At 40.6% G+C, this 20,057-nt stretch overlaps 1 protein-coding gene across 1 annotated transcript in view; it reads right to left on the minus strand.

Moving 5' to 3' along the window:
- Positions 1-20,057, minus strand: part of Tpk1 (thiamin pyrophosphokinase 1) — a 332,106-nt gene that overhangs the window by 176,952 nt on the left and 135,097 nt on the right. The window contains exon 5 of the mRNA XM_038319484.1: positions 8,413-8,485. Coding sequence (XP_038175412.1) covers positions 8,413-8,485 — 73 coding nt within the window. The remainder of the gene's footprint in view (positions 1-8,412; positions 8,486-20,057) is intronic.

The following is a 20,057-nucleotide window of genomic DNA, read 5'->3' on the forward strand; positions in this document are numbered from 1 at the left end:
TGAACCAAAGGCTTTGTTAAATACAAAAAATATTCTAAAGGATTCTGATACTTGGCTAAAAGCAAATTCATAAATTGCATACTTAGAAAAATGAACTGACAAAAATATTTTAAGGCAGCATTAATGAGAAGCAACAGATATTAAGAAGTTCATAGGACAATAATTTTTAAAAATAGAGGAACATGCTACCACATTAGACTAGAGTGCTAGTATTTCTAGAACATTCTTGCACCTATATCATTGTTTGATCATTACTACAAGCATAAAAGGAGCCAGGGCCATTAAACATGATTTTTCCCCCATGTGGTAGCAAAACACTTGTGTATGAAACAACTTAAAATATTTATTTTATAGTTTAAGAAAACACTATTATTTACAAAAACTAAATGTAGCTATTAAGATCCAAGACTACTTATGACTTATTTAACACACATGACATACCCATTGGACCATGTATTAAGATTTAAGATTACTTATGACTTATTTAACACATATGATACTCCCATTGGCCCAAGTATTAAGATCCAAGACTAGTTATGACTTATTTAACACACATGATACACCCACTGACCCATTCTCCTCCCATTTCCCCACTTTACTGTTTATGATCAGTGCTCTCATTGTTAAACTACCATTAAAATTCAAAGCATTACTTAATATCAATAAGCCACTTGAGAATAATTTAAATGTTCTACTCACATTCAACTAGAAGCCAGTTTCTAATGATTTCACAGAGAAAATTATATGTAAACCCAAATCCCACCTTTAAACTGTAAGAGAAACACGCTGAGGTAGTTGACTGTAATGTGAGGTAACACAAGGAGCCATTTTCTTCTCACTGAAAAGCTATAAAAAGGAACATAGATGTAAAAAAGTTTCTGATCTTCTGTGATCTTTGTTAAAATCAGGTTTTAAAACTTGATAAATGGCTTCAGCAATATTATATGATAAGATTTAGTCAGGAAACATTAGTTTAATAAAAGTCATTCCTAAAAGTCCATGCAATATGCTCACATTTATCATGTTTCCCTATTCAGAAAAACATACAGCATGATGAAAGGTGGGAGAAACATGGCCCGTGGCATTTGTCTTGACTCCTAGCTCTATTCCTGCAGCTCCCTGGTGAGCTGACACGTTTCACACACAGTAGAAACCTGGTGGCACATAGCACAGCCTTTCCGCCGCAGTCACTCGGCTTTCCCTGGGATGGGAACACACTTCCATGGTCATGTCTTTACACTGGGATCGGAACACACTTCCATGGTCATGTCTTTACCCAGGGATGGGAACACACTTCCATGGTCATGTCTTTACCCTGGGATCAGAACATACTTCCATGGTCATGTCTTTACCCTGGGATCAGAACATACTTCCATGGTCATGTCTTTACCCTGGGATTGGAACACACTTCCATGGTCATGTCTTTACACTGGGATCAGAACATACTTCCATGGTCATGTCTTTACACTGGGATCAGAACATACTTCCATGGTCATGTCTTTGCCTTTGCAACTGCAGCTCTACAGGGCCCTTGGGTAGCACGTTCCAATCATGCAATATTCTCTTTTGTTAATTAAATTTTTTTTCATTTATTTTACATCCTGACCACAGTTTTCCCTCCCTCCCTCCTCTCCTCCCACCTCCCTTTTTGCCTCCCCCTCTTCCATTACTCTGTTTCTGTTCAGAACATGGCAGGCCTACCATGAGTATCAACAAGCATGACATATGAAGTTGAGATAGAACTAAGCTCCTTCCTTTGTATTAAGGCTGGGCAAGGCAACCCAGTATGAGCCAATCGTGCAATATTCTTTTCAGGACAATAAAATTATAGACCAGATTTTGAGTCCCATTCTTGACTAGTGACCAGTGATTTACTATTCTGTCTAGAGGATGTCCTGGTGTTCTTCAGAACTTTCTGAAAAGCACAAACTCTTGTTACAACATAAAGGAACATATATTTGGTCACCAGTGTCCTTGCTAACACTCTATTACCAATCACCCCAATTCAATAATCTAGTTTAATCCTATTTCAGTAACTGAATAATTTATTTGACTCTTTAAGGGTTAGTCATTTTGATCTTGATCCAGCCTTTGCACCTCATCCCCTGTGGTCCCTGAATTGAGGAGTGGAGCAGGGCACATCATGGAACTGTGAAGGTAAAACCACACACCAGACTCATCACATTGTTGGTGATGCTATGAGAAATCCATTCTTAGAGATGCTAACGAAGTAGCCTCTGCAAGAAACAGTCAAGGAGGTGCTGTTGAGGAGCAGCGGCAGCAGCTCCTTCCCGTTTCAACAGAATCTTTACAAAAAGCATGAGAATTAATTTTCAAGTTGACACACACCAGGTATCATTTTTTAAAACTTTTTATTGATTTTTCTGTAGACTTTACAACACGCATTCTGATCCCCTCACTTCTGCCCTCTGCCCTTACAACCTGCACCCCAAAACAAAATTTAAAAATGAAAAAAAAAATGATTGGGCATCTCTTGGGTAAATTCCCAAGAGTGGGATTGCTGGGTCCTGGGGTAGGTGGATCCCAAATTTCCTGAGAAACCTCCACACTGCTTTCCAAAGCGGTTGCACAAGTTTGCATTCCCACCAGCAATGGATGAGTGTACCCCTTACTCCACATCCTCTCCAGCAAAGGCTATCATTGGTGTTTTTGATTTTAGCCATTCTGACAGGTGTAAGATGGTATCTTAACGTTGTTTTGATTTGCATTTCCCTGATTGCTAAGGAGGTTGAGCATGCCCTTAAGTGTCTTTTGGCCATTCGAACTTCTTCTGTTGAGAATTTTCTGTTCAGTTCAGTGCCCCATTTTTTAATTGGGTTCATTAGCATTTTAAAGTCTAGTCTCTTGAGTTCCTTATATATTTTGGAGATCAGACCTTTGTCTGTTGTGGGGTTGGTGAAGATCTTTTCCCAGTCAGTAGGCTGCCTCTGTTCAGCTATGTTTAAAGCAGCATTATTTGTAATAGCCAGAACCTGGAAACAACCTAGATGCCCTTCAGTGGAAGAATGGTTGAAGAAAGTGTGGAATATATACATATTAGAGTACTACTCGGCGGTAAAAAACAATGACATCTTGAATTTTGCATGCAAATGGAGGGAAATAGAAAACACCATCCTGAGTGAGGTAACCCAGGCCCAAAAAGATGAACATGGGATGTACTCACTCATAATTGGGTTCTAGCCATAAATAAAGGACATCGAGCCTATAATTCGTAAAAATCCTAGAGAAGCTATATAAGAAGGTGAACCCAAAGAAAAACATATAGTTATCCTCCTGGATACTGGAAGTAGACAAGATTGCCGGACAAAAAATGGGAACATAGGGGTGGGGTGGCATGGGGGGAGGGGGGATGGGGCGAGAAAAGTGTGAAGTGGAGGATGGGAAGAGCTTGGGGGAATAGGATGGTTGGGATGTAGGAAGGGTGGATATGGGAACAAGGAATTATATATCTTACTTAAGGGAGCCATTCTAGGGTTGGCAGAGGCTTGACTCTAGAGGGGATCCCAGGTGTCCAGGAAGATGCCCCCAGCTAGGTCCTTGGGCAGCTGAGGAGAGGGTGCCAGAAATGTCCAGATCCTATTGCCATACTCATGAATATCTTGCATATCACCATAGAACCTTCACCTGGCATTGGATGGAGAAAATGACAGAGCCCCACATAGGAGCACCGGACTGAGCTCCCGAGGTCCTGATGAGGAGCAAAAGGAGGGAGATCATGAGCAAGGAAGCCAGGACAGCGAGGAGTGCGTTTACCCATTGAGACGGTGGGACAGATCTAACGGGAGACCACCAAGTCCAGTTGGAATGGAACTGATGGAACAGGGGACCAAACCGGGCTCTCTGAATGTGGCTGACGGTGGAGGAGGACTGAGAAACCAAGGACAACGGCAATGAATGTGAACTCTACAGCATGGACGGGCTCACTGCGAGTCTTAACCTTCACCTGGCGATGGATGGAGATAGAGACAGAGCCCCACATTGGAGCACCGGACTGAGCTCCCAAAGTTCTGATGAGGAGCAGAAGGAGAGAGATCATGAGAAAGAAAGTCAGAACCATGAGGGATGCGTTCACCCACTGAGACGGCAGGACAGAACTAATGGGAGACCACCAAGTCCACTTGGAATGGGACTGATGGAACATGCGACCAAATTGGACTCTCTGAAAGTGGCTGATGGTGGAGGCTGACCGAGGAGCCAAGGACAATGGCGATGGGCTTGGTCTCTACGACATGGACGGGCTCTGTGTGAGCCTTGTCAGTTTGGTTGCTCACCTTCCTGGACCTGGAGGGAGTTGGAAGGACCTTGGACTCAACATAGTGTAGAGAACCCTGATGGCTCTTTGGCCTGGAGAGGGAGGGAGTGGGGGTATGGGTGGAGGGGAGGGGAGGGAAGGGGGAGGAGGAGAGGAGGAGATGGCAATTTTTAATAAAAAATAAATAAACTGGAAACAAAAAAAAAACCAAAAAAACAAAAAAAAAGTGAAAACAAAAAAAAACATACAAAAAACTCCCACAAAACCCAAACTAAACAAACAAAATTAAATTAAAAAAAATCTTGGTGTGGAAGCTGTAGTGTAGCCCAGTGAGTCACATAGAATTCCCATTAGTCCATACATCTTTGCTTGTGAGAATCATTGCAATGAGCCATTGATCTGGTTCCAGACCTCTGGCTTCTGTTACACTATCAATACTAGGCCCTCACTAGGATTCCTCTTGCAAATCCTGTAGTTGCCTTGTGTCATGGAGATCCTGTAGCTTTGGATCTGCAGGTCAGGCCCCTTCACATGTTCCAGCAGTGCACAGTTAAGGTAGATCTTGCAGTGAACTACCTTGTAGCCCTGTCTTTGGGCCTGGGTGGTAGCTAGGTTGGTCAGCCCACTAGCTTACCCTCATCCTCACTATCAGGGAGAGGTCTCCAGCACTACCCGGGTTAGCTTTCACAATGCAGCAGGGAAACAAGGAGTGGGAGCCAGTTTTCCTGTTCTCAGGTCCTGGGGTCCAGGTCATTCACTCCCCACCAGGGACAGCTCTACTGTTTTATCTAGGAGAGCTGCAAGGCCAGCTCTCCCAATTGCTGCAGGACCAGTTCCTCCATTCTTATGCCCTCCATGTCCAATATTTCCCTACCCTTGCCACGCTATAGCATAAGAGGGAGGGAGAGGGGACAGTTCTCCTGCTCTCATGTCAACAGGCCCTGCTCACCGCACCTCTGCCAACAGGGTCAGGTCTGGTGTGCTGCCCAGGTGAGGTTCAGGACCCTCTCTCCCACATGCTGCAGCTGGTAAGGGCAGGAAGAATTCTCCCACTCTGGTGACCTCAGCCCAGCTCCCTCACAAACTCTCTGTAATTACCACATTTACAAAACCTTTTACCTCCGTTCCTAATCACAAATATTTATAGAAAAACCTGTTATTCTGTAACATCTTCAGGCATTAGCTAAATGCTGCAACTGGTTCTTCAAATACTCAAGTATCAAGTATGCATGGTTTAAGTCCCTTCTCCTATAACCAATGAAGAGCCATAGATTATTCCAGTAATTGGGAAGTGTAGTTTCCCCCAAAGTTCTCAGGAAGCTGACATGTATGTGCTCATGATGGAAAGAAAAATACAAAGCCTGAAACTGATGATTTCTGACTTAAGTCAAAAGAGCTCAGAATTGGCCAGAATGTGGGAAAAAAAGGCAAGCAATAACAAAAATTTAAAGATAAACAAACAAGGAGCATTTTTAAAGAGATATTGCTCATTGAATTAAAAGCAGTGACCCAAAATGGGAAAACTAAGACAAACATAGAAAAAAAGCAGAGGTTTTATAGTTGGATGAAAGAAAGGTGAATTACATAGTAAATACAGGTTTGGATATACTCTGCAAAGTTCAATGCCATATGGATCAATGCTGGCTCTGTGATTACTCTATGGTTGTAGCAATATTTTAGGACTCTGAAGTTTATCTTTACTTTCTCTACTAGAGCCCAAGTCTTAGCTCACTGAAACCTCAGACCAGCCTGGGGGCCAGATGGATGTGAAAGTGAAGATAATGGCCTTTCACTTATGAAAGAGTTTAAAGACTGTTGAAGTTGGCGATAATGGCTTATAGAAATTGTGTGTAATGTTGCATTAACTGGTAATTATCATCATTATTAAACTCACAGCCAAACACTCAGGGTGCACTCTATGGGGCACAGTAACTGCATGAAGGGTATCACCTGTGCCCTCTAGGAGCATGCCTGGTAACTCCAAAAGCAGAGACTTTAACACTCAGGACATAGGGAAAAACTGGATTGCACTATGCAACCTAGAACCATGCAGTTTAGAAATGAGGAGAAATGGCTAAATATAACTTTCGAAACTGTCTTAAAAACATAAGCGCTTTTTAAGTCTGAAAACAAGCAAACAAGAAATACAAGAGAAATTCATCAAGAATATTAACTGAAAAATATCCTATATTGCTAAACCCTTATTTAAAAATATTCAAAAGATTTTTAAGAAGCTCATTTCCTCATCCTGAACAGTAATGATCAGACTGACATTTCTAGTTTTGGCAAGCCATCAGCATTGAGAGACAGGGAGAGAAGTCAGATCTGACTATATTTTCAACTTGTTTTTGAGTATTCTGGTCCCTGCCTCTCCCTCTGTTTGTTGTGCTCCCAGATCTATGATTAACACCCATGCATTAGCACAACTCTGCATTGTAAGCAAGGCCAGAGCTCCTTCCCAGCGAGGCTGAGGGATGGGTTAATGAGAAGTGAGGCTGGGGAGGAATGAACAGGAACATGCCAGTGCTGAAGTAATTGAGCATGAATATCAAACACTACGTCAGGAATGGTCTTCCCTTGCAGAAGGAAGGTCTGATCAGCTGGTGGACAGATGGGGCTCACAAAAACCTGCATCCCGGCCAATCCCAGAGTTTGCATTCACAACAGCCTTGGTTCCCTTATGCCATTTCTAACTTCCTTTCTCTTTCATCCCCTCTCCTTGTCTTTTTTCTTTTCTTTCCTAAAACATTTATTATTATAGTTTGAGAAATTTATACACGAGTATTGTTTTTACATTATTTCCTCCCCACAGTCTCCCCCCACTCTAGTTCTGTCTTCCCTGTTCCATCAGTCTTCTTCTTTAAATATGTGCTGTGTGTGTGCACATGCGCACACACACGCACACACTCACTCACACACACACACTCACACACACTCACACACATTCACTCACACACACGCACACACTCACACACACACACTCACTCACTACCATCGGGGGCCTTGTCCTAAGAGCAAATTTTAACACTCTTCAAATTCTTTTTGGAGATTTTATTTATTTTTAATTCAGAGGTATCAGAGGTATGAATGTTTGTCCAAATGCATGCTTGTGCAAGGGCACCCTGGAACTGGAGTCACAGATGTTGTGAGCTCCTATGTGCCTACTGGGTATTAAGCTGGTCCTCTGGTAGAGTAGGCAGTGCCCTTAACTACTGAGCCATTTTTCTTCCTCCCTCTGCCACTTTTAGTAGTCATTGCTTGCCTGTAGCTATTCGTCTACTATTTCCTGTGCGTTAAAACATTATCTAATCTCTCCCCAGCCTTAAAAAAAATTTACTTTATGATCACAGTCACTGCAATTTCTTTAAAAGAAAATATGTGTGATTTGGCTATACCAGTTAAGAATAATACACATTAATACTATGACTTTTCCTTTAAAATATCTGTATTGAATTCTAAAACTTGTGGAATGTTTCTTTAATCAGTAACTACTGTAATTCATTACTGTGTGATTCCATCATCCCCAGTTAGACCTTTTATATGGTTTTTAAGTGTCAAGAATCTTAAGAAAATTTGCAATAACAGTGAAGAAGAATAGTTATTACTAATCTCATAGTAGTTTTGTTCAGAACAAAAACCCTAAATATTATAGAAAAAAAACTTTGATTCTTAAATTCAAGGAATACACAATTATGCACATTTTTAAAAACATTTATAAAAACATTTTCATAAGAGTTTACATTGAGAGAAAATAGACACAGTTTAAATACATTCATTGGGAATTGGTTAAGTAAAATAATAATATAACACATTTGTTAAATAAGATAAAATATTTGTGAAAATATAATAACCAATGAGAGTATAAACAGCAATAAGTTATTAACATGCCTAGTAAACTATAAACATACTGAATATGCTTGAGGTGTTGACTGATGCATATTTGATACTGTTAGAACTTCTAATACTATGTTTCTATTTGTCATTTGTAAAGATTTTATTTTAGTATATATTAACAATTCTACAGCAAAAAGTATGAAAATAAGCAAAGATTTTTTTCAATCCATATTCACCACCCAAGATGGTCATGTGAGAGAAATGGCACTAGCGAAAGCTTGAGTATAAAAGTGAGTGTGCTTTACCTTCTCGGTGTAGAACTCTCTGACTTCAGGCCTAATAGAATCAAAGTCCCCATTGATGAATTCAGGCAAAAAGCTGAAAGAAACAGTTTCACGTAAGTTAAATAGACCGATCCATTCATTTGTGAACTTTAAAACTACAGTTCTAAGGGCCAGAGGAAAAATTAAGATACTTGAACTAGAAGAAATGTGGACAGTTTCCAGAGTAAATGGAAAGTCCTATCACACACTCCTGGCTTCAGGACAGTGGAGACCAACAACCACAAGCTCAACTCGAACCATCAGTATTTATTGTTTCAAACAAATAAGTACTGAAGAAGGCAACTGTTTAAAAAAAATTCAACTAAAAACACAAACACTCTTTCCCCTTCCCTAGTAACTTCTCACTATACATAGATCTTTATGTCATTGAACTCTTACACAAGTTGGAGATTTCAAGGGATTCGAACAGAATGGATCTGTGATGAAGTCAGCTCAAAGACAAACACTTAATGACATATTTCTAAAAATAAGAATCTTCTGGGGAGGCTTAAAATAATCATATAAAGACCAGATTTTCTTTTTTCTTTTCTCTTTTCTCTTTTCTTTTCTTTTCTTTTCTTTTCTTTCCTTTCCTTTTCTTTCTTTCCTTCCTTCCTTTCTTCCTTCCTTCTTTCTTTTCTTCTTTTTGTGTTGTTGTTTCAGTAGATGGCTCAGCAGATAAAAGTGCTTGTCATCACTGGGCAGGAGTGAGTGGTAGATGACTTTAATCCCAGCACTAGGGAAGCAGAGGTTAGACAGATCTCTGTGAGTCAGAAGCCATCATGGTCTACATGAGCTAGTTCCAGGACAGCCAGGGCAGTTACACAGAGAAACCCTATCTTGAAAAAAGGAAAGAAGGAAGCAAGGAAGGAAGAAAGCAAGGAAGGAAGGAAGAAAGGAAAGAAGGAAGTGCTTGTCAGAATCTGACTTCCATGTCTAGGACACATGTGGTAGAAAGGGAGAACTACCATGGCATGTTTGCTCTTCCTCCAAATTAATCAACTACTCAATCAATGTGCTTTATAAAAGAACGCCAGGTTTTACACAAGAAGAGTATAAATTCCCAAATGTGGAATTTTTTGTGATATTGAAAATTACTTTAATACATTTTCCTGTTATGTTTTTCAACTCATAAAAAATTCATTTAACTCTAATATTTGAAAGTCATCATTTACTTTATATAAAGTACTTACATAAGTTGGAAGAATTTCTCTACCCCACTGAATACCCCTAACTATGGAGGGGAAAATAACCCCGGATTTTTCGGTATTCTAGCAGAATGAGATAGGAGTCTCCCACAGGTGAGGAATGCATAGTAAAGGAAATGTGTACTTTCAGTTCCTATAAAGATACTCTACTATTCATGTAACAGGAGAAGTAGATCAGTACACATTTGTTTAATTAGTTATATAATTCAAAGAAATAAGGACACTTTTGTAACACTGTCTTACCTCTATAGGTATTACGTGGAAAGACAGGAAGTCCCACACCTGGGAGATCAGTATAGATCGTAATAGCAAAGACCTCTGCAGTCTTCTGACTCTGGAAAGATTCAACTCAGAATCCAAAGGGTTAGGGGCAGGTCTACATAATTTCCAAGGAGGCCTTTAACAGAGGCAAGGGACACCGCTGCCATTTTTCCTTAATGGGCAGAGAAATAAAAGCGTATTTTCTTTTCTTTACCCATGGTGTGCCAGCTACTAGCAGTAGGCAGCTGACCTGGTTCTCAGAAATGGGCTGAGGTTTAAAACCAGAGCAATTGTATAGTAAGAAATACAACTCAGAGCACCTTATTTGTGTATTCAAGATAAAATTAGTGAAAACTGAATGATAAAATAAGCAAACCTCGTCTCTTATATTATTCTGTAGCTCTTAATTCAACTAGAAACATTATATCTCAGGTCAAGGTTAATCTGACTGAGATGATTTGGGTCCATTTTCTCTGAAGTTACACATCTTCCTCTGAGAGACAATGTGGACCACATAGTGCAGTGCAAGATGGGACATGCCTGGAGCTTAGTACTGGGAGACTGAGGTAGGAAGACTGGGAGAACAATGGGCTAGAGAAGAAGAGCTACCACAAAGATCAACAGTGGGGGCCATGGCTCAATGTAGGGCACTTGCACAGCATGCTGCAGGCCCTGGGTTTAACTCTAAGTCTCAGGAGACAAATAAAGAAACAATAACCTGGACCACAGACAAAATGTGGGCTAGTAAGAACCAATCAAATGATCACTACTCATTCATGAACTAGTCACCGCATGACTGGGTACAACAGATTTTAGGTGGCCTCAAGAAGAAACAGAATTAGAAAGTAAACAGACTTGGGATTTAAGTGGTTCCAAAAGTCTTCCTATAATCTTCCTCAAAACTTCCTTGGTCACTATATCCATTATTTTATTTCTTCTTTACTTGTTTTCTGGTTAAATAAATTCACACACTTTCAAAGCTTCTTTAAAAATCTTCCACTGCATGCTATTTTGCCATATATAAGTTAATAGGATTTTAGAACACAGAGTATTAGCTCTGGAAACAGAAAAAGGAATCATTTCTCTAATTTCTCCATTATCTCTGCACAGCTGAGATCAAACGAAGTGAATGTATGACCAGTGTCCAACCCACTTCACTGTGCACAAAAGCCACTTCAGCTGAGAGCTCTCATCCGTACCATCTGGTCCAAGCAAACTTTCTAATGAGACTCACTTTATATTATTCTCCAAATTGTAGTCCTTTAGATATCTAGAAACAATTTGGCAGTTTCCAAATAGCATATTGATTTTGATAATAAATAAAAATGAAAAATAAAGGTTGATACACTCAGGCAGCTGAGCATCTGTCCCATAGGATAGATCATCTTTTAAAAAAGAATTAGATTCCCTTTTATCTAACATAAAGAATAGTGTAAAAAAGTAAATCATCTAAGTTCATTTATATTTTTTTACAAAATATTCACGGGGAACAAAATTATATAGACAAATGATAACTGACTTTGGTTACCTCTTAATATATTTTTCTCCATGCAGTATTCCTATTAAATCATTATGGTTATTTCTAAGAAAATTCATGCCAAAAATAACCTGGCATTCATGCTAAGATAACCAAGATTATTATAAGTTCCCACCATATAATACAATATATGAAACTTCCTGAATTGTACTTTTTTGTTGCAATTAAAAGCCTATTGCACATGTTAATGAGTGCCTGTTACCATGGCACCTGGGGATTCTGAAGGCATTCCTAGGAATGGCTCTTCATATGTAGAGGAGTTATGTTCTGACATAAATGACAGTTTGCACAAGAAGATTATTTTTAGGCTGACTTAGCTGCTGACTGCAGGGATAGAGATTTGCATTGCCCCTGACCCCATCTGTCTACTCTAGAAATGGATCCAAATAACATACTTGTTATTTTCAGTCCAAAGCAGGTGACTTAGTATTAAAAGATGCCCCAAATCCCCCACCCAACTGAATCACAACTCATCACTTATCAGTGACAGAGTCCAGAAAGGACTAAGATAATTGATGGGCTCATGGCCCAGCCATGTCATCACCAAAGAAGCTGATATTTGTAGAAAACATAGCATATGAGGAAATGCAATCTTTCAGATTCCTTTTCCTAAAACCTATGTGGGAGTCCTCCCTGTTCTCTGCCTCCAAGGAAAACACTACCACTCAAACAGCGTGGAACCTCTCACGGGTAACAGTTCTCTCTGTGTCTTTTAGCTTTGGTTAGAGGATAAGGCTTTGAGGCAGATGTGGCTAACCAACCTTGGTGTTCTTCAAAGCAGTGAGCACACAGGATGCTGACAGTGACACAATAAGGTGAAGATGAGAAGAAGAAAACAGTGAAGGAGGCAAAAGCATAAGCAAAAAAAAAGGATGAAAGAACAGAGAAAGTTAAAAAAAATAATCCAGAATCCATTTGTCAGCATCTGAGATGGGAATCTGCTCATATCTGGATGGATATGTGGCCATCTTGCTGAACAATGATTTTGCAGTGTAGCCTATCCCATTAGGAACAGGCCTCTTGGGTAAGGAACCACAGGGCACTATGAGCATAGTATAGGTGTCTCAGGACAGGCTCTAAATGATCATGGATTGCATGCTAAAATGTGAGGAATTACCTTTTATTTTTGGCCCTTAATCTCCACTTTTCCCACCTGACAGATCAGGAAGGTCAAGTTATTGACAAGGGAGATGATTCATCTTCTGGCACTGCTTTTGGACAGAGTAGGAGACATCAGAGAACCTAAGTTTATTTGGTTGGCTGCTGTATGGTCAAGGGAATATAAGCAGAAGAGGCAGGGCACAGGAGTGTCTCCTACCTGAGGGTGAAGGCTAGATTGACATTTGGAGTAATAATGATATTCAGTACCAAACACAGCTATAGATGGCAACAGAAGTATTGGTGCCTGAGATAACACCTTGGGGCTTAATGACCTGTAATCTATGCTCTGATATTCTTCAGTGGTTTCTTCTTGGTCAGGTAAGGTAGGACACAGCTCAGACAGGCTATCAGATCAGGGTAGCACTGGGTTTCCCTTCCACATGGGGAACTGCACTATCATAAAAGCTGAGGTTTTTTATCTCTACTTTCTCACAGCAAGGTTTATAGACACATATTGCCAGACCTGGCATATTACACAGACTCTGCGGATAAAGCTCATGTCCTCATGCTTGGACAGCAAGTACCTTACCAACAGAGACATGCCTCTAACCCCTTTAGATTATATATCCATAAATTATATTTAATAGTAAACATACAAGTAACTTCTAAATATTTTATAGTGTGGATACAACAAAGACTTTGGAGAGACAGTGCTTCCCTCCACAGACAGTTTTTTGAAACAGGTATCTATCCATAACTTAAGCTGACCCTGAACTCAGTTTCCTACCGCAGACTCCTCACCACTGGAATTCCATCCAACACACAGTTCAAAATATGCATTTTAGAAGAGCCTTGTGATGGAATTACATTATAATTCAAAGCAAGAATCAGCATCCAAATGTTATAAAAGAGATCAGTTATTCTTTGAAATGATATTTAACACTGATTTTATTTTTACTTATTTATTTATTTGTTTTTGGTTTTTCGAGACAGGGTTTCCCTGTAGTTTCTAGAGCCTGTCCTGGAACTAGCTCTTGTAGACCAGGCTGGTCTCGAACTCACAGAGATCCGCCTGCCTCTGCCTCCCAAGTGCTGGGATTAAAGGCGTGCGCCACCACCACCCAGCCTAACACTGATTTTATAATCATGCATTTAATCAAAAAATTCAACATTCATCATGATGTCCTGATAAGACACTATGACAACAAGCATTGTCAGGAGTGAATTTCTGTCTTCCCTGGTTGCCAGGTGACTATTAAATGAGTCATGTGAAGTGTTGCTGCTGACCACGACACGTGCGAATGGATTTTCCAGGCATGAAGAAAAGCAGTGTCTGCCTACAGCTTTGCTCAAATGCCAGTGGTAGGTGGTATCTGGGGATAGGATCATGTTTACTCAAGATAATCAGTCTTTTCACTGTGAGATTCTCCCAGCCGGAGTAAAGAATGATGACATAGAAGGTAGAAAAGATAATTCAATAGAAAACCTTAGGCAAAGAATTTCGGAAGAAAAGCAATTTTTAAATTTACTATCAACTCTGCTTAAAATGCATCATCATTTTTGCTGCAGAAATAGTGGAAGAAAGAGGAAGGAAAGGTTTGAGGCAGCCACAGGCATGGAACCTGCAGTGTCCACTATAGACCTGGACACCAAACATAGTGTGTACACTGAATTATATGTTATGCTAAAGATAATAAACAACCTAATTAGATGGATACTTACATATTACACACAATCTAGCAACCTTTCTCTGAAAGCATGTACTATGTCCCCAGTATTAAATGTACGTCTAAAAACAAAGTTTATAGCTTGTACTTCTTAAACACACAGAGTGCAGTAATTCTATTCTTTAACCTTTCTACTAGATGCCGTTTGTAGCAGAAAGATTATCATTTGCTCAGATGTGAATGAATTCTGTTCAAAAATCAAGGTAAAAGCTAAAGAGAATGGGTTGCCAATTATTTCAGATGTATAATTATTTACAAATAAACGAAGTAAAATGGTGTAAGGAAAAACATACCAACAAGCCAGTACTAGCTATTTATATTAGAGAGATTTTATATAATGCATCCTACAGGCTGTTAAGCTGCCTTTTTAACAGTGGACATCTGACACAGAGTCAGGCTTAGGAGAACAGCTTTAGAGAAAAGGCAAGAGATCTGCGAGAGCTGACTCTGCACAAAAAGGTAAGTGAGTGAGGTGCCCGGAAGAAAGTCTGAAGTAAAGCACACATATGTGAGCCATTTGCTGGCAATGAAGACCTACCAAACTCTGGAGACAAAAGGGGGAATGAGAGAACATGAAATGAAGGATGCAGGGTGGACGCTATGAAAACAACACCTTGATTGCTGAGATCAGAGTGGTTATGGTCTAAATGTTAATGTCCCTTCAAAATTCCTGGGGCAAACCTAATAATCCTCAGTGTGCTGGTATTAAACAGTGGGGTCAGGGTATAGAGAGGTGATTAGGTCATCAAAGACCATGAATGGATTTAGGGATCTTACAAGAGAGGCACAGAAGAAGTTGCCTCTTTCACTGTATAAGGAAAGACACACCAAGAAGGCAGTCTATGTACTGGAGGAGAAGACCCCTCAACGTATAATGAACTTGCTGGAGTCCTGGCCTGAGCTTCTTTCTCCACGTGAGGTAATAGGAGGAACCAAATCACGTTGTTTAGAAGCTAGCTGGTTTATGACATTATAACACCCAAGAATGAACTAAGGTACTGATTTATATGAGAGAACATGAAATGAAGGGATGCTATGAAAAAAACACCTTGATTGCTGATTATAGTCACATATTATGGTCTCCAAGGGAGGAGAGGCTTCAGAATCTCTCCTAGACACAGAATGCAGCTTTTCATACTTCACAAAACAGAAGTTCTGCAAGAAAATAACCCCCTCATTAATCGTAGGTGACTTTTCCCTCTTTTCTCTGCCCAAAGCACTTACTTCCCAAATGAAGCTAGAAAATGTGAGGAGAGAATGAGAGCAGCTGATGCAATAGAAAGTAAAGAAAGGGGCTATTTTCTTAGGAGGAAGTGGTGTTGGGAACGGAGCAGGGTGGTATGCTAGCACAATGCACCATGGGATGAAAAAAGTCGACAGAGGCCCAATACAGTACAAACAAGGTTCCGTCCCTTATTTATGAACACGAAAGAGCTGGAAGCACACATACAGGTTAATGCCAATTCTTCACCTTAACAAATAGAATAGACTGCTCACAGACAGCGAATTACTTCATGTAATTTATTTGCTTTATGCTTCTCTCTGTGATTCAGCTGAGACGGAACACAAAGAATTCAATAAGTACAGCCAGTGATAAATGCCATTAGGGTCACTAATAGGTTGTTTGCTCCTCCCAAGTTTTCTGGAATAAAGTGCAGCAATCTGCCCAGCTCCAAAGTCTGCTAGCAGGATTTTACATTTTGACTCTGCCTTTTCCCTCCACCCGAAGTACTATCCTACAAGGCAAGTGTCTTGGCAGTACAAGTAGCAGAAGCTTCTGTTCCTGCCAGCTCCTGGCTTGATCCCACTGCTCCCATCCCTTTATATGGACAATGAAGCAGGGTCCTAAAGGACAGATGTGGAATGTGGGCAGAGCTCTACAGCACTGCGTAAACAGTGGTGTTAGAGGAATCCCAAGGAAGGAAGTCGGATGAAAAGGGCTTAGGCAGACCCACCAAGCCCTACAGTCACTGAGTGATAACTATTATTGATGACCCTGAAAGGAGATAGAAAAGACGAACAGTGAACATCCTTGTTCAATCAGCATCTCACACAAAACTAAAATCAAACAGGAAGATAAAGCAAATAAGAGACATGATACCAAATGCCACGGAATTTAAGTACACAGCCTATACACAGTGCATTTTCCATCTCCAAAAATTTTAAAGTTGGTCAATCTAATAAAATCCCGCATCTTACTTTATCCACTCGAAGCAGATAATATAACTGGCTACTCCCTTAGTCCTTGATTCTCTTTTCTTCATTTAAAGTTGTCTTCAGGTTCCGGGTTCCATTCCACTGCTTATTCCCACTGTCCCGTGGCTGTCTTCTAGCATGCACTGCCCCAGCTTGGTGGCGGGCTGCTTTCCCTCCTTTCTGCTCTTACGCTTTACTCCACCAAGTTATGCTGCCTTATACACCATGCATTCAAGGTTCAATCTTACACCTCTGCTCAGCTCACAACCGAGGATCCAGCAACCTGTTCACTGTTACCCGTGCTGTAGCAGAGTTCTCCTGTAATCCTGACTGCTCTCCCTTTTCAGCCTCACCAAAGTCACCCAATGAAAATCCATCTTTTCCAGCTGTTCAGTTCAAAATCTTTATGTTCATCCTTGACTTTTTCTTTCTTTTTTTTCATAACTCATTGTTGCACCAATTCTAAAGACTCCATTATAATTCTGTTCCCTGACTGGCTCTTTTAATATGTTCCGTGGTACAACCTTGATAAGACAGCTGATGTAATTCTACTGCCCCATTCTGGTATCATCCCTTCTGACTCATAATGAATCATTAATATTCCCTCTACAGGCCTTTTAAAATCAACCCATAGGTACCACCCTTCTTATTCTACTAAGTATCCATCTTTCCATCAGACATAGATTATAGGCAAAGTTATCCAGTATTTCTCCCTCCCCAACAAAACCAATTATAACGTGACTTCCCACATAACTTTTCTTCAAAGGATGCTATGTCAGCCTATTTCTGAACCATGCAAATGAGTTTATCGTGTAGCCCTGAGAACAGAAGGCAGCAGCAGTGGCATGAGACGCATGAAGTACGGAGGCCTCACATGGAGGTGTGGTCTTTCCTTTATGTCTGGACCTCTCTCTCTAGCCCTGAGAACAACTTGGACAAACTTCTTGGAAGTTGGAGAATTGGTGCCTACTTAACTCTCACCAAACTGTGATGTAATAAGCAATACATATACATACCCACATATACATACACATACATACATATATGTGTGTATAGATACATACATACATACATACATATATTTTCTTCAATATTCTGAAAGAAGGGCCTCTAAGACTCTGGGAATCTCTTAAAATATAATTTTGCTAGCCGGCGGTGGTGGCGCACGCCTTTAATCCCAGCACTTGGGAGGCAGAGGCAGGCGGATCTCTGAGTTCGAGGCCAGCCTGGTCTACAAGAGCTAGTTCCAGGACAGGCTCTAGAAACTACAGGGAAACCCTGTCTCGAAAAACTAAAAAAAAATATATATATATATATAATTTTGCTGATGAGATGACTGGTGACTGGGGTCCCTAAGGTCAGCCTCAGGTTGGAAGATGCTCACCACCAAAAACCACGAACATAATTAGAAGGTCAATACTCAAAGGCAGGGTGCAGAACAGTAGACTAAGTTAACCAGCAACAGACAAACAGACAATGGCTTCACTAATCATGACTACTGTCCTGGTTTCCTCTTGTTGCTATGATACAACACTCTATTCAAAGGCAACTCAGAGGAGCCAAGGGTTTATTTCATCTACAGGCTACAGTCCATTATGGAATTATTGTATTCCATGTAGCATTACCACTGACCAAGTAATTCACAATCAAGAATGCATAGTGGGAACCATAGAGTAGGATGCTTACTTGCTTGCTCACTGGCTCAGGCCCCACCCACTTTGCTGTACTGTCGAGAATCCCCTACTTAGGATAGTGCTACCCACAATGGGTTGGGCCCTCTCACATCAGTCATCAGATAAACTAATTTCACAGATAAAGCCATCGGTGTGGGGGTAAAAGTCAGAGCTCACTTCTGGGTTTTGAAAATTCACCAATCCCTGAGCTCTAAATCCCACCAATCTCTGCGCTAGTCACAAGCCCAGGATTTGAAATTCCACCAATCCCCACCCTGGAAACTCAGCCCCCAAGAATCCCTATTAAGGCTGTCTCCTGCTCAGTTTCCTGCTGCTTGTCACCTGAGCTGAGGCAGCCGCACTTTTGTGTCTTTCCTAATACATCTCTTGTGTGATATTTGTTGTACACTGTAACTTTGTGGTATTCCTCAGCTCCCAACCGTGAGCATACCTTTCCCTTCAGAGCTGTAACACGTGTACTGGGAGTCTTTTGTCTCAGAGCTATGACACATGCTTCGAGGAAACATTTCCCCTCAGAGCTGTAAGACTATCAATGGGCCAACCTGAGAAAGACAGTTTTTTATGTGAGGATCCCTCTCGGTATGAGAGTTTAGGCCCATGTCAACTTGGTGATAAAAACTAAGCAGGTCATCTATGCGATGGGATACTGATAGAAAACTCTAAATTAAGAAAGCAGTTCAGAGAGCTTCCAGGTCAAAGAATACATCCAGGGACAAGGAGGGTGAGCCACTCTAAATTTAGTTACTTAACTTCTTTTCTCCATATATCTAGGAAAGGTCCATGAGGTCAGGAATATTGTTCCACATCACATTGCCAGTCATATTTGATTGTTACACAATCCAAAGTATGCTAAATAACAATGATTCGTAATATCCTCTATGATATATAGTAAAAAACCCACGGCAGAAAATATCCACAGACTTTGGTGACAGAACACAAAGAAACAATCTTGAGCTGACTAGAAAAATTTGCCTGCAGGTCAGTTGTCAGAGTATTAGAAACTGTTATGCTGATTTCTGCAGGAGAAAAGATATCAATGGTTTTATCCAGAGCTGGACAGTCCAATAGTGAATTGCCAGGCAAGGTGTGAACTGGTATAATAGTGGCACAACTATATGAAGTGACCAACTACTGTTTTGATTGAATTTGAGGTTTGTTCTACAGGAGAGATTCCATGCTTGATATTGAAAACATGATTTAAAAAAAACATGGTAGGGAACTCATAAGCTCTAAAGGAGAAACACTTGATGTTTTTGTTTGTTTGTTTGTTTTGTTTTGTTTTATCAAGGCAGGGTTTCTCATTGTAGCTCAGGCTATTATGGAACTCACTTAGATTTGAGTGGCCTGGAACTCAGAGATCCACCTTCCTCTGCCTCCCAAGAGCTGGGATTAAAGTTATGTACCATCACTGCCTGGATGAAGTTATTTTTGTAAGTGCCATTGCTGTCTAACATCTTTGTAAATATTTATGTTTATATTCATAGATGTCTGCAGCTCCCAATCATGGTCAAGAAGCTTATTACTGAAGTGGGTAGTGGGTAGTGCAGACATGTATTACTGTTCAAAATGCTGAGAATAAGCAACTGTGTGCTCACCCAGAGATATATTTATGTCAACTCCTGCTCCCTTCAAGGATCAGAGAACACTGCAGCAAAAGGCACAGGAAAAATGTAAGTGCCAGGAGATGCAGAGGAACGCTGGGTAAGTTATATTATGGACAGGACCTTGCTATTGCAAACTTGAGCAGTGCTTACCTACATAACACAGGCACAAAATCATGCCAGTTAATTCCAGCATGGAGGCAGAAGGGGCTCCTGAGGGCCCCATGCCTAGCAGAGGCTCTGTTGGCAGCTGATGGCTTTGGGGGAGGTACCACTGATATATTATCCATTCCCCAAAGGAT

This window comes from Arvicola amphibius, chromosome 2, assembly GCF_903992535.2.
Source record: "Arvicola amphibius chromosome 2, mArvAmp1.2, whole genome shotgun sequence".
NCBI lineage: Eukaryota > Metazoa > Chordata > Mammalia > Rodentia > Cricetidae > Arvicola > Arvicola amphibius.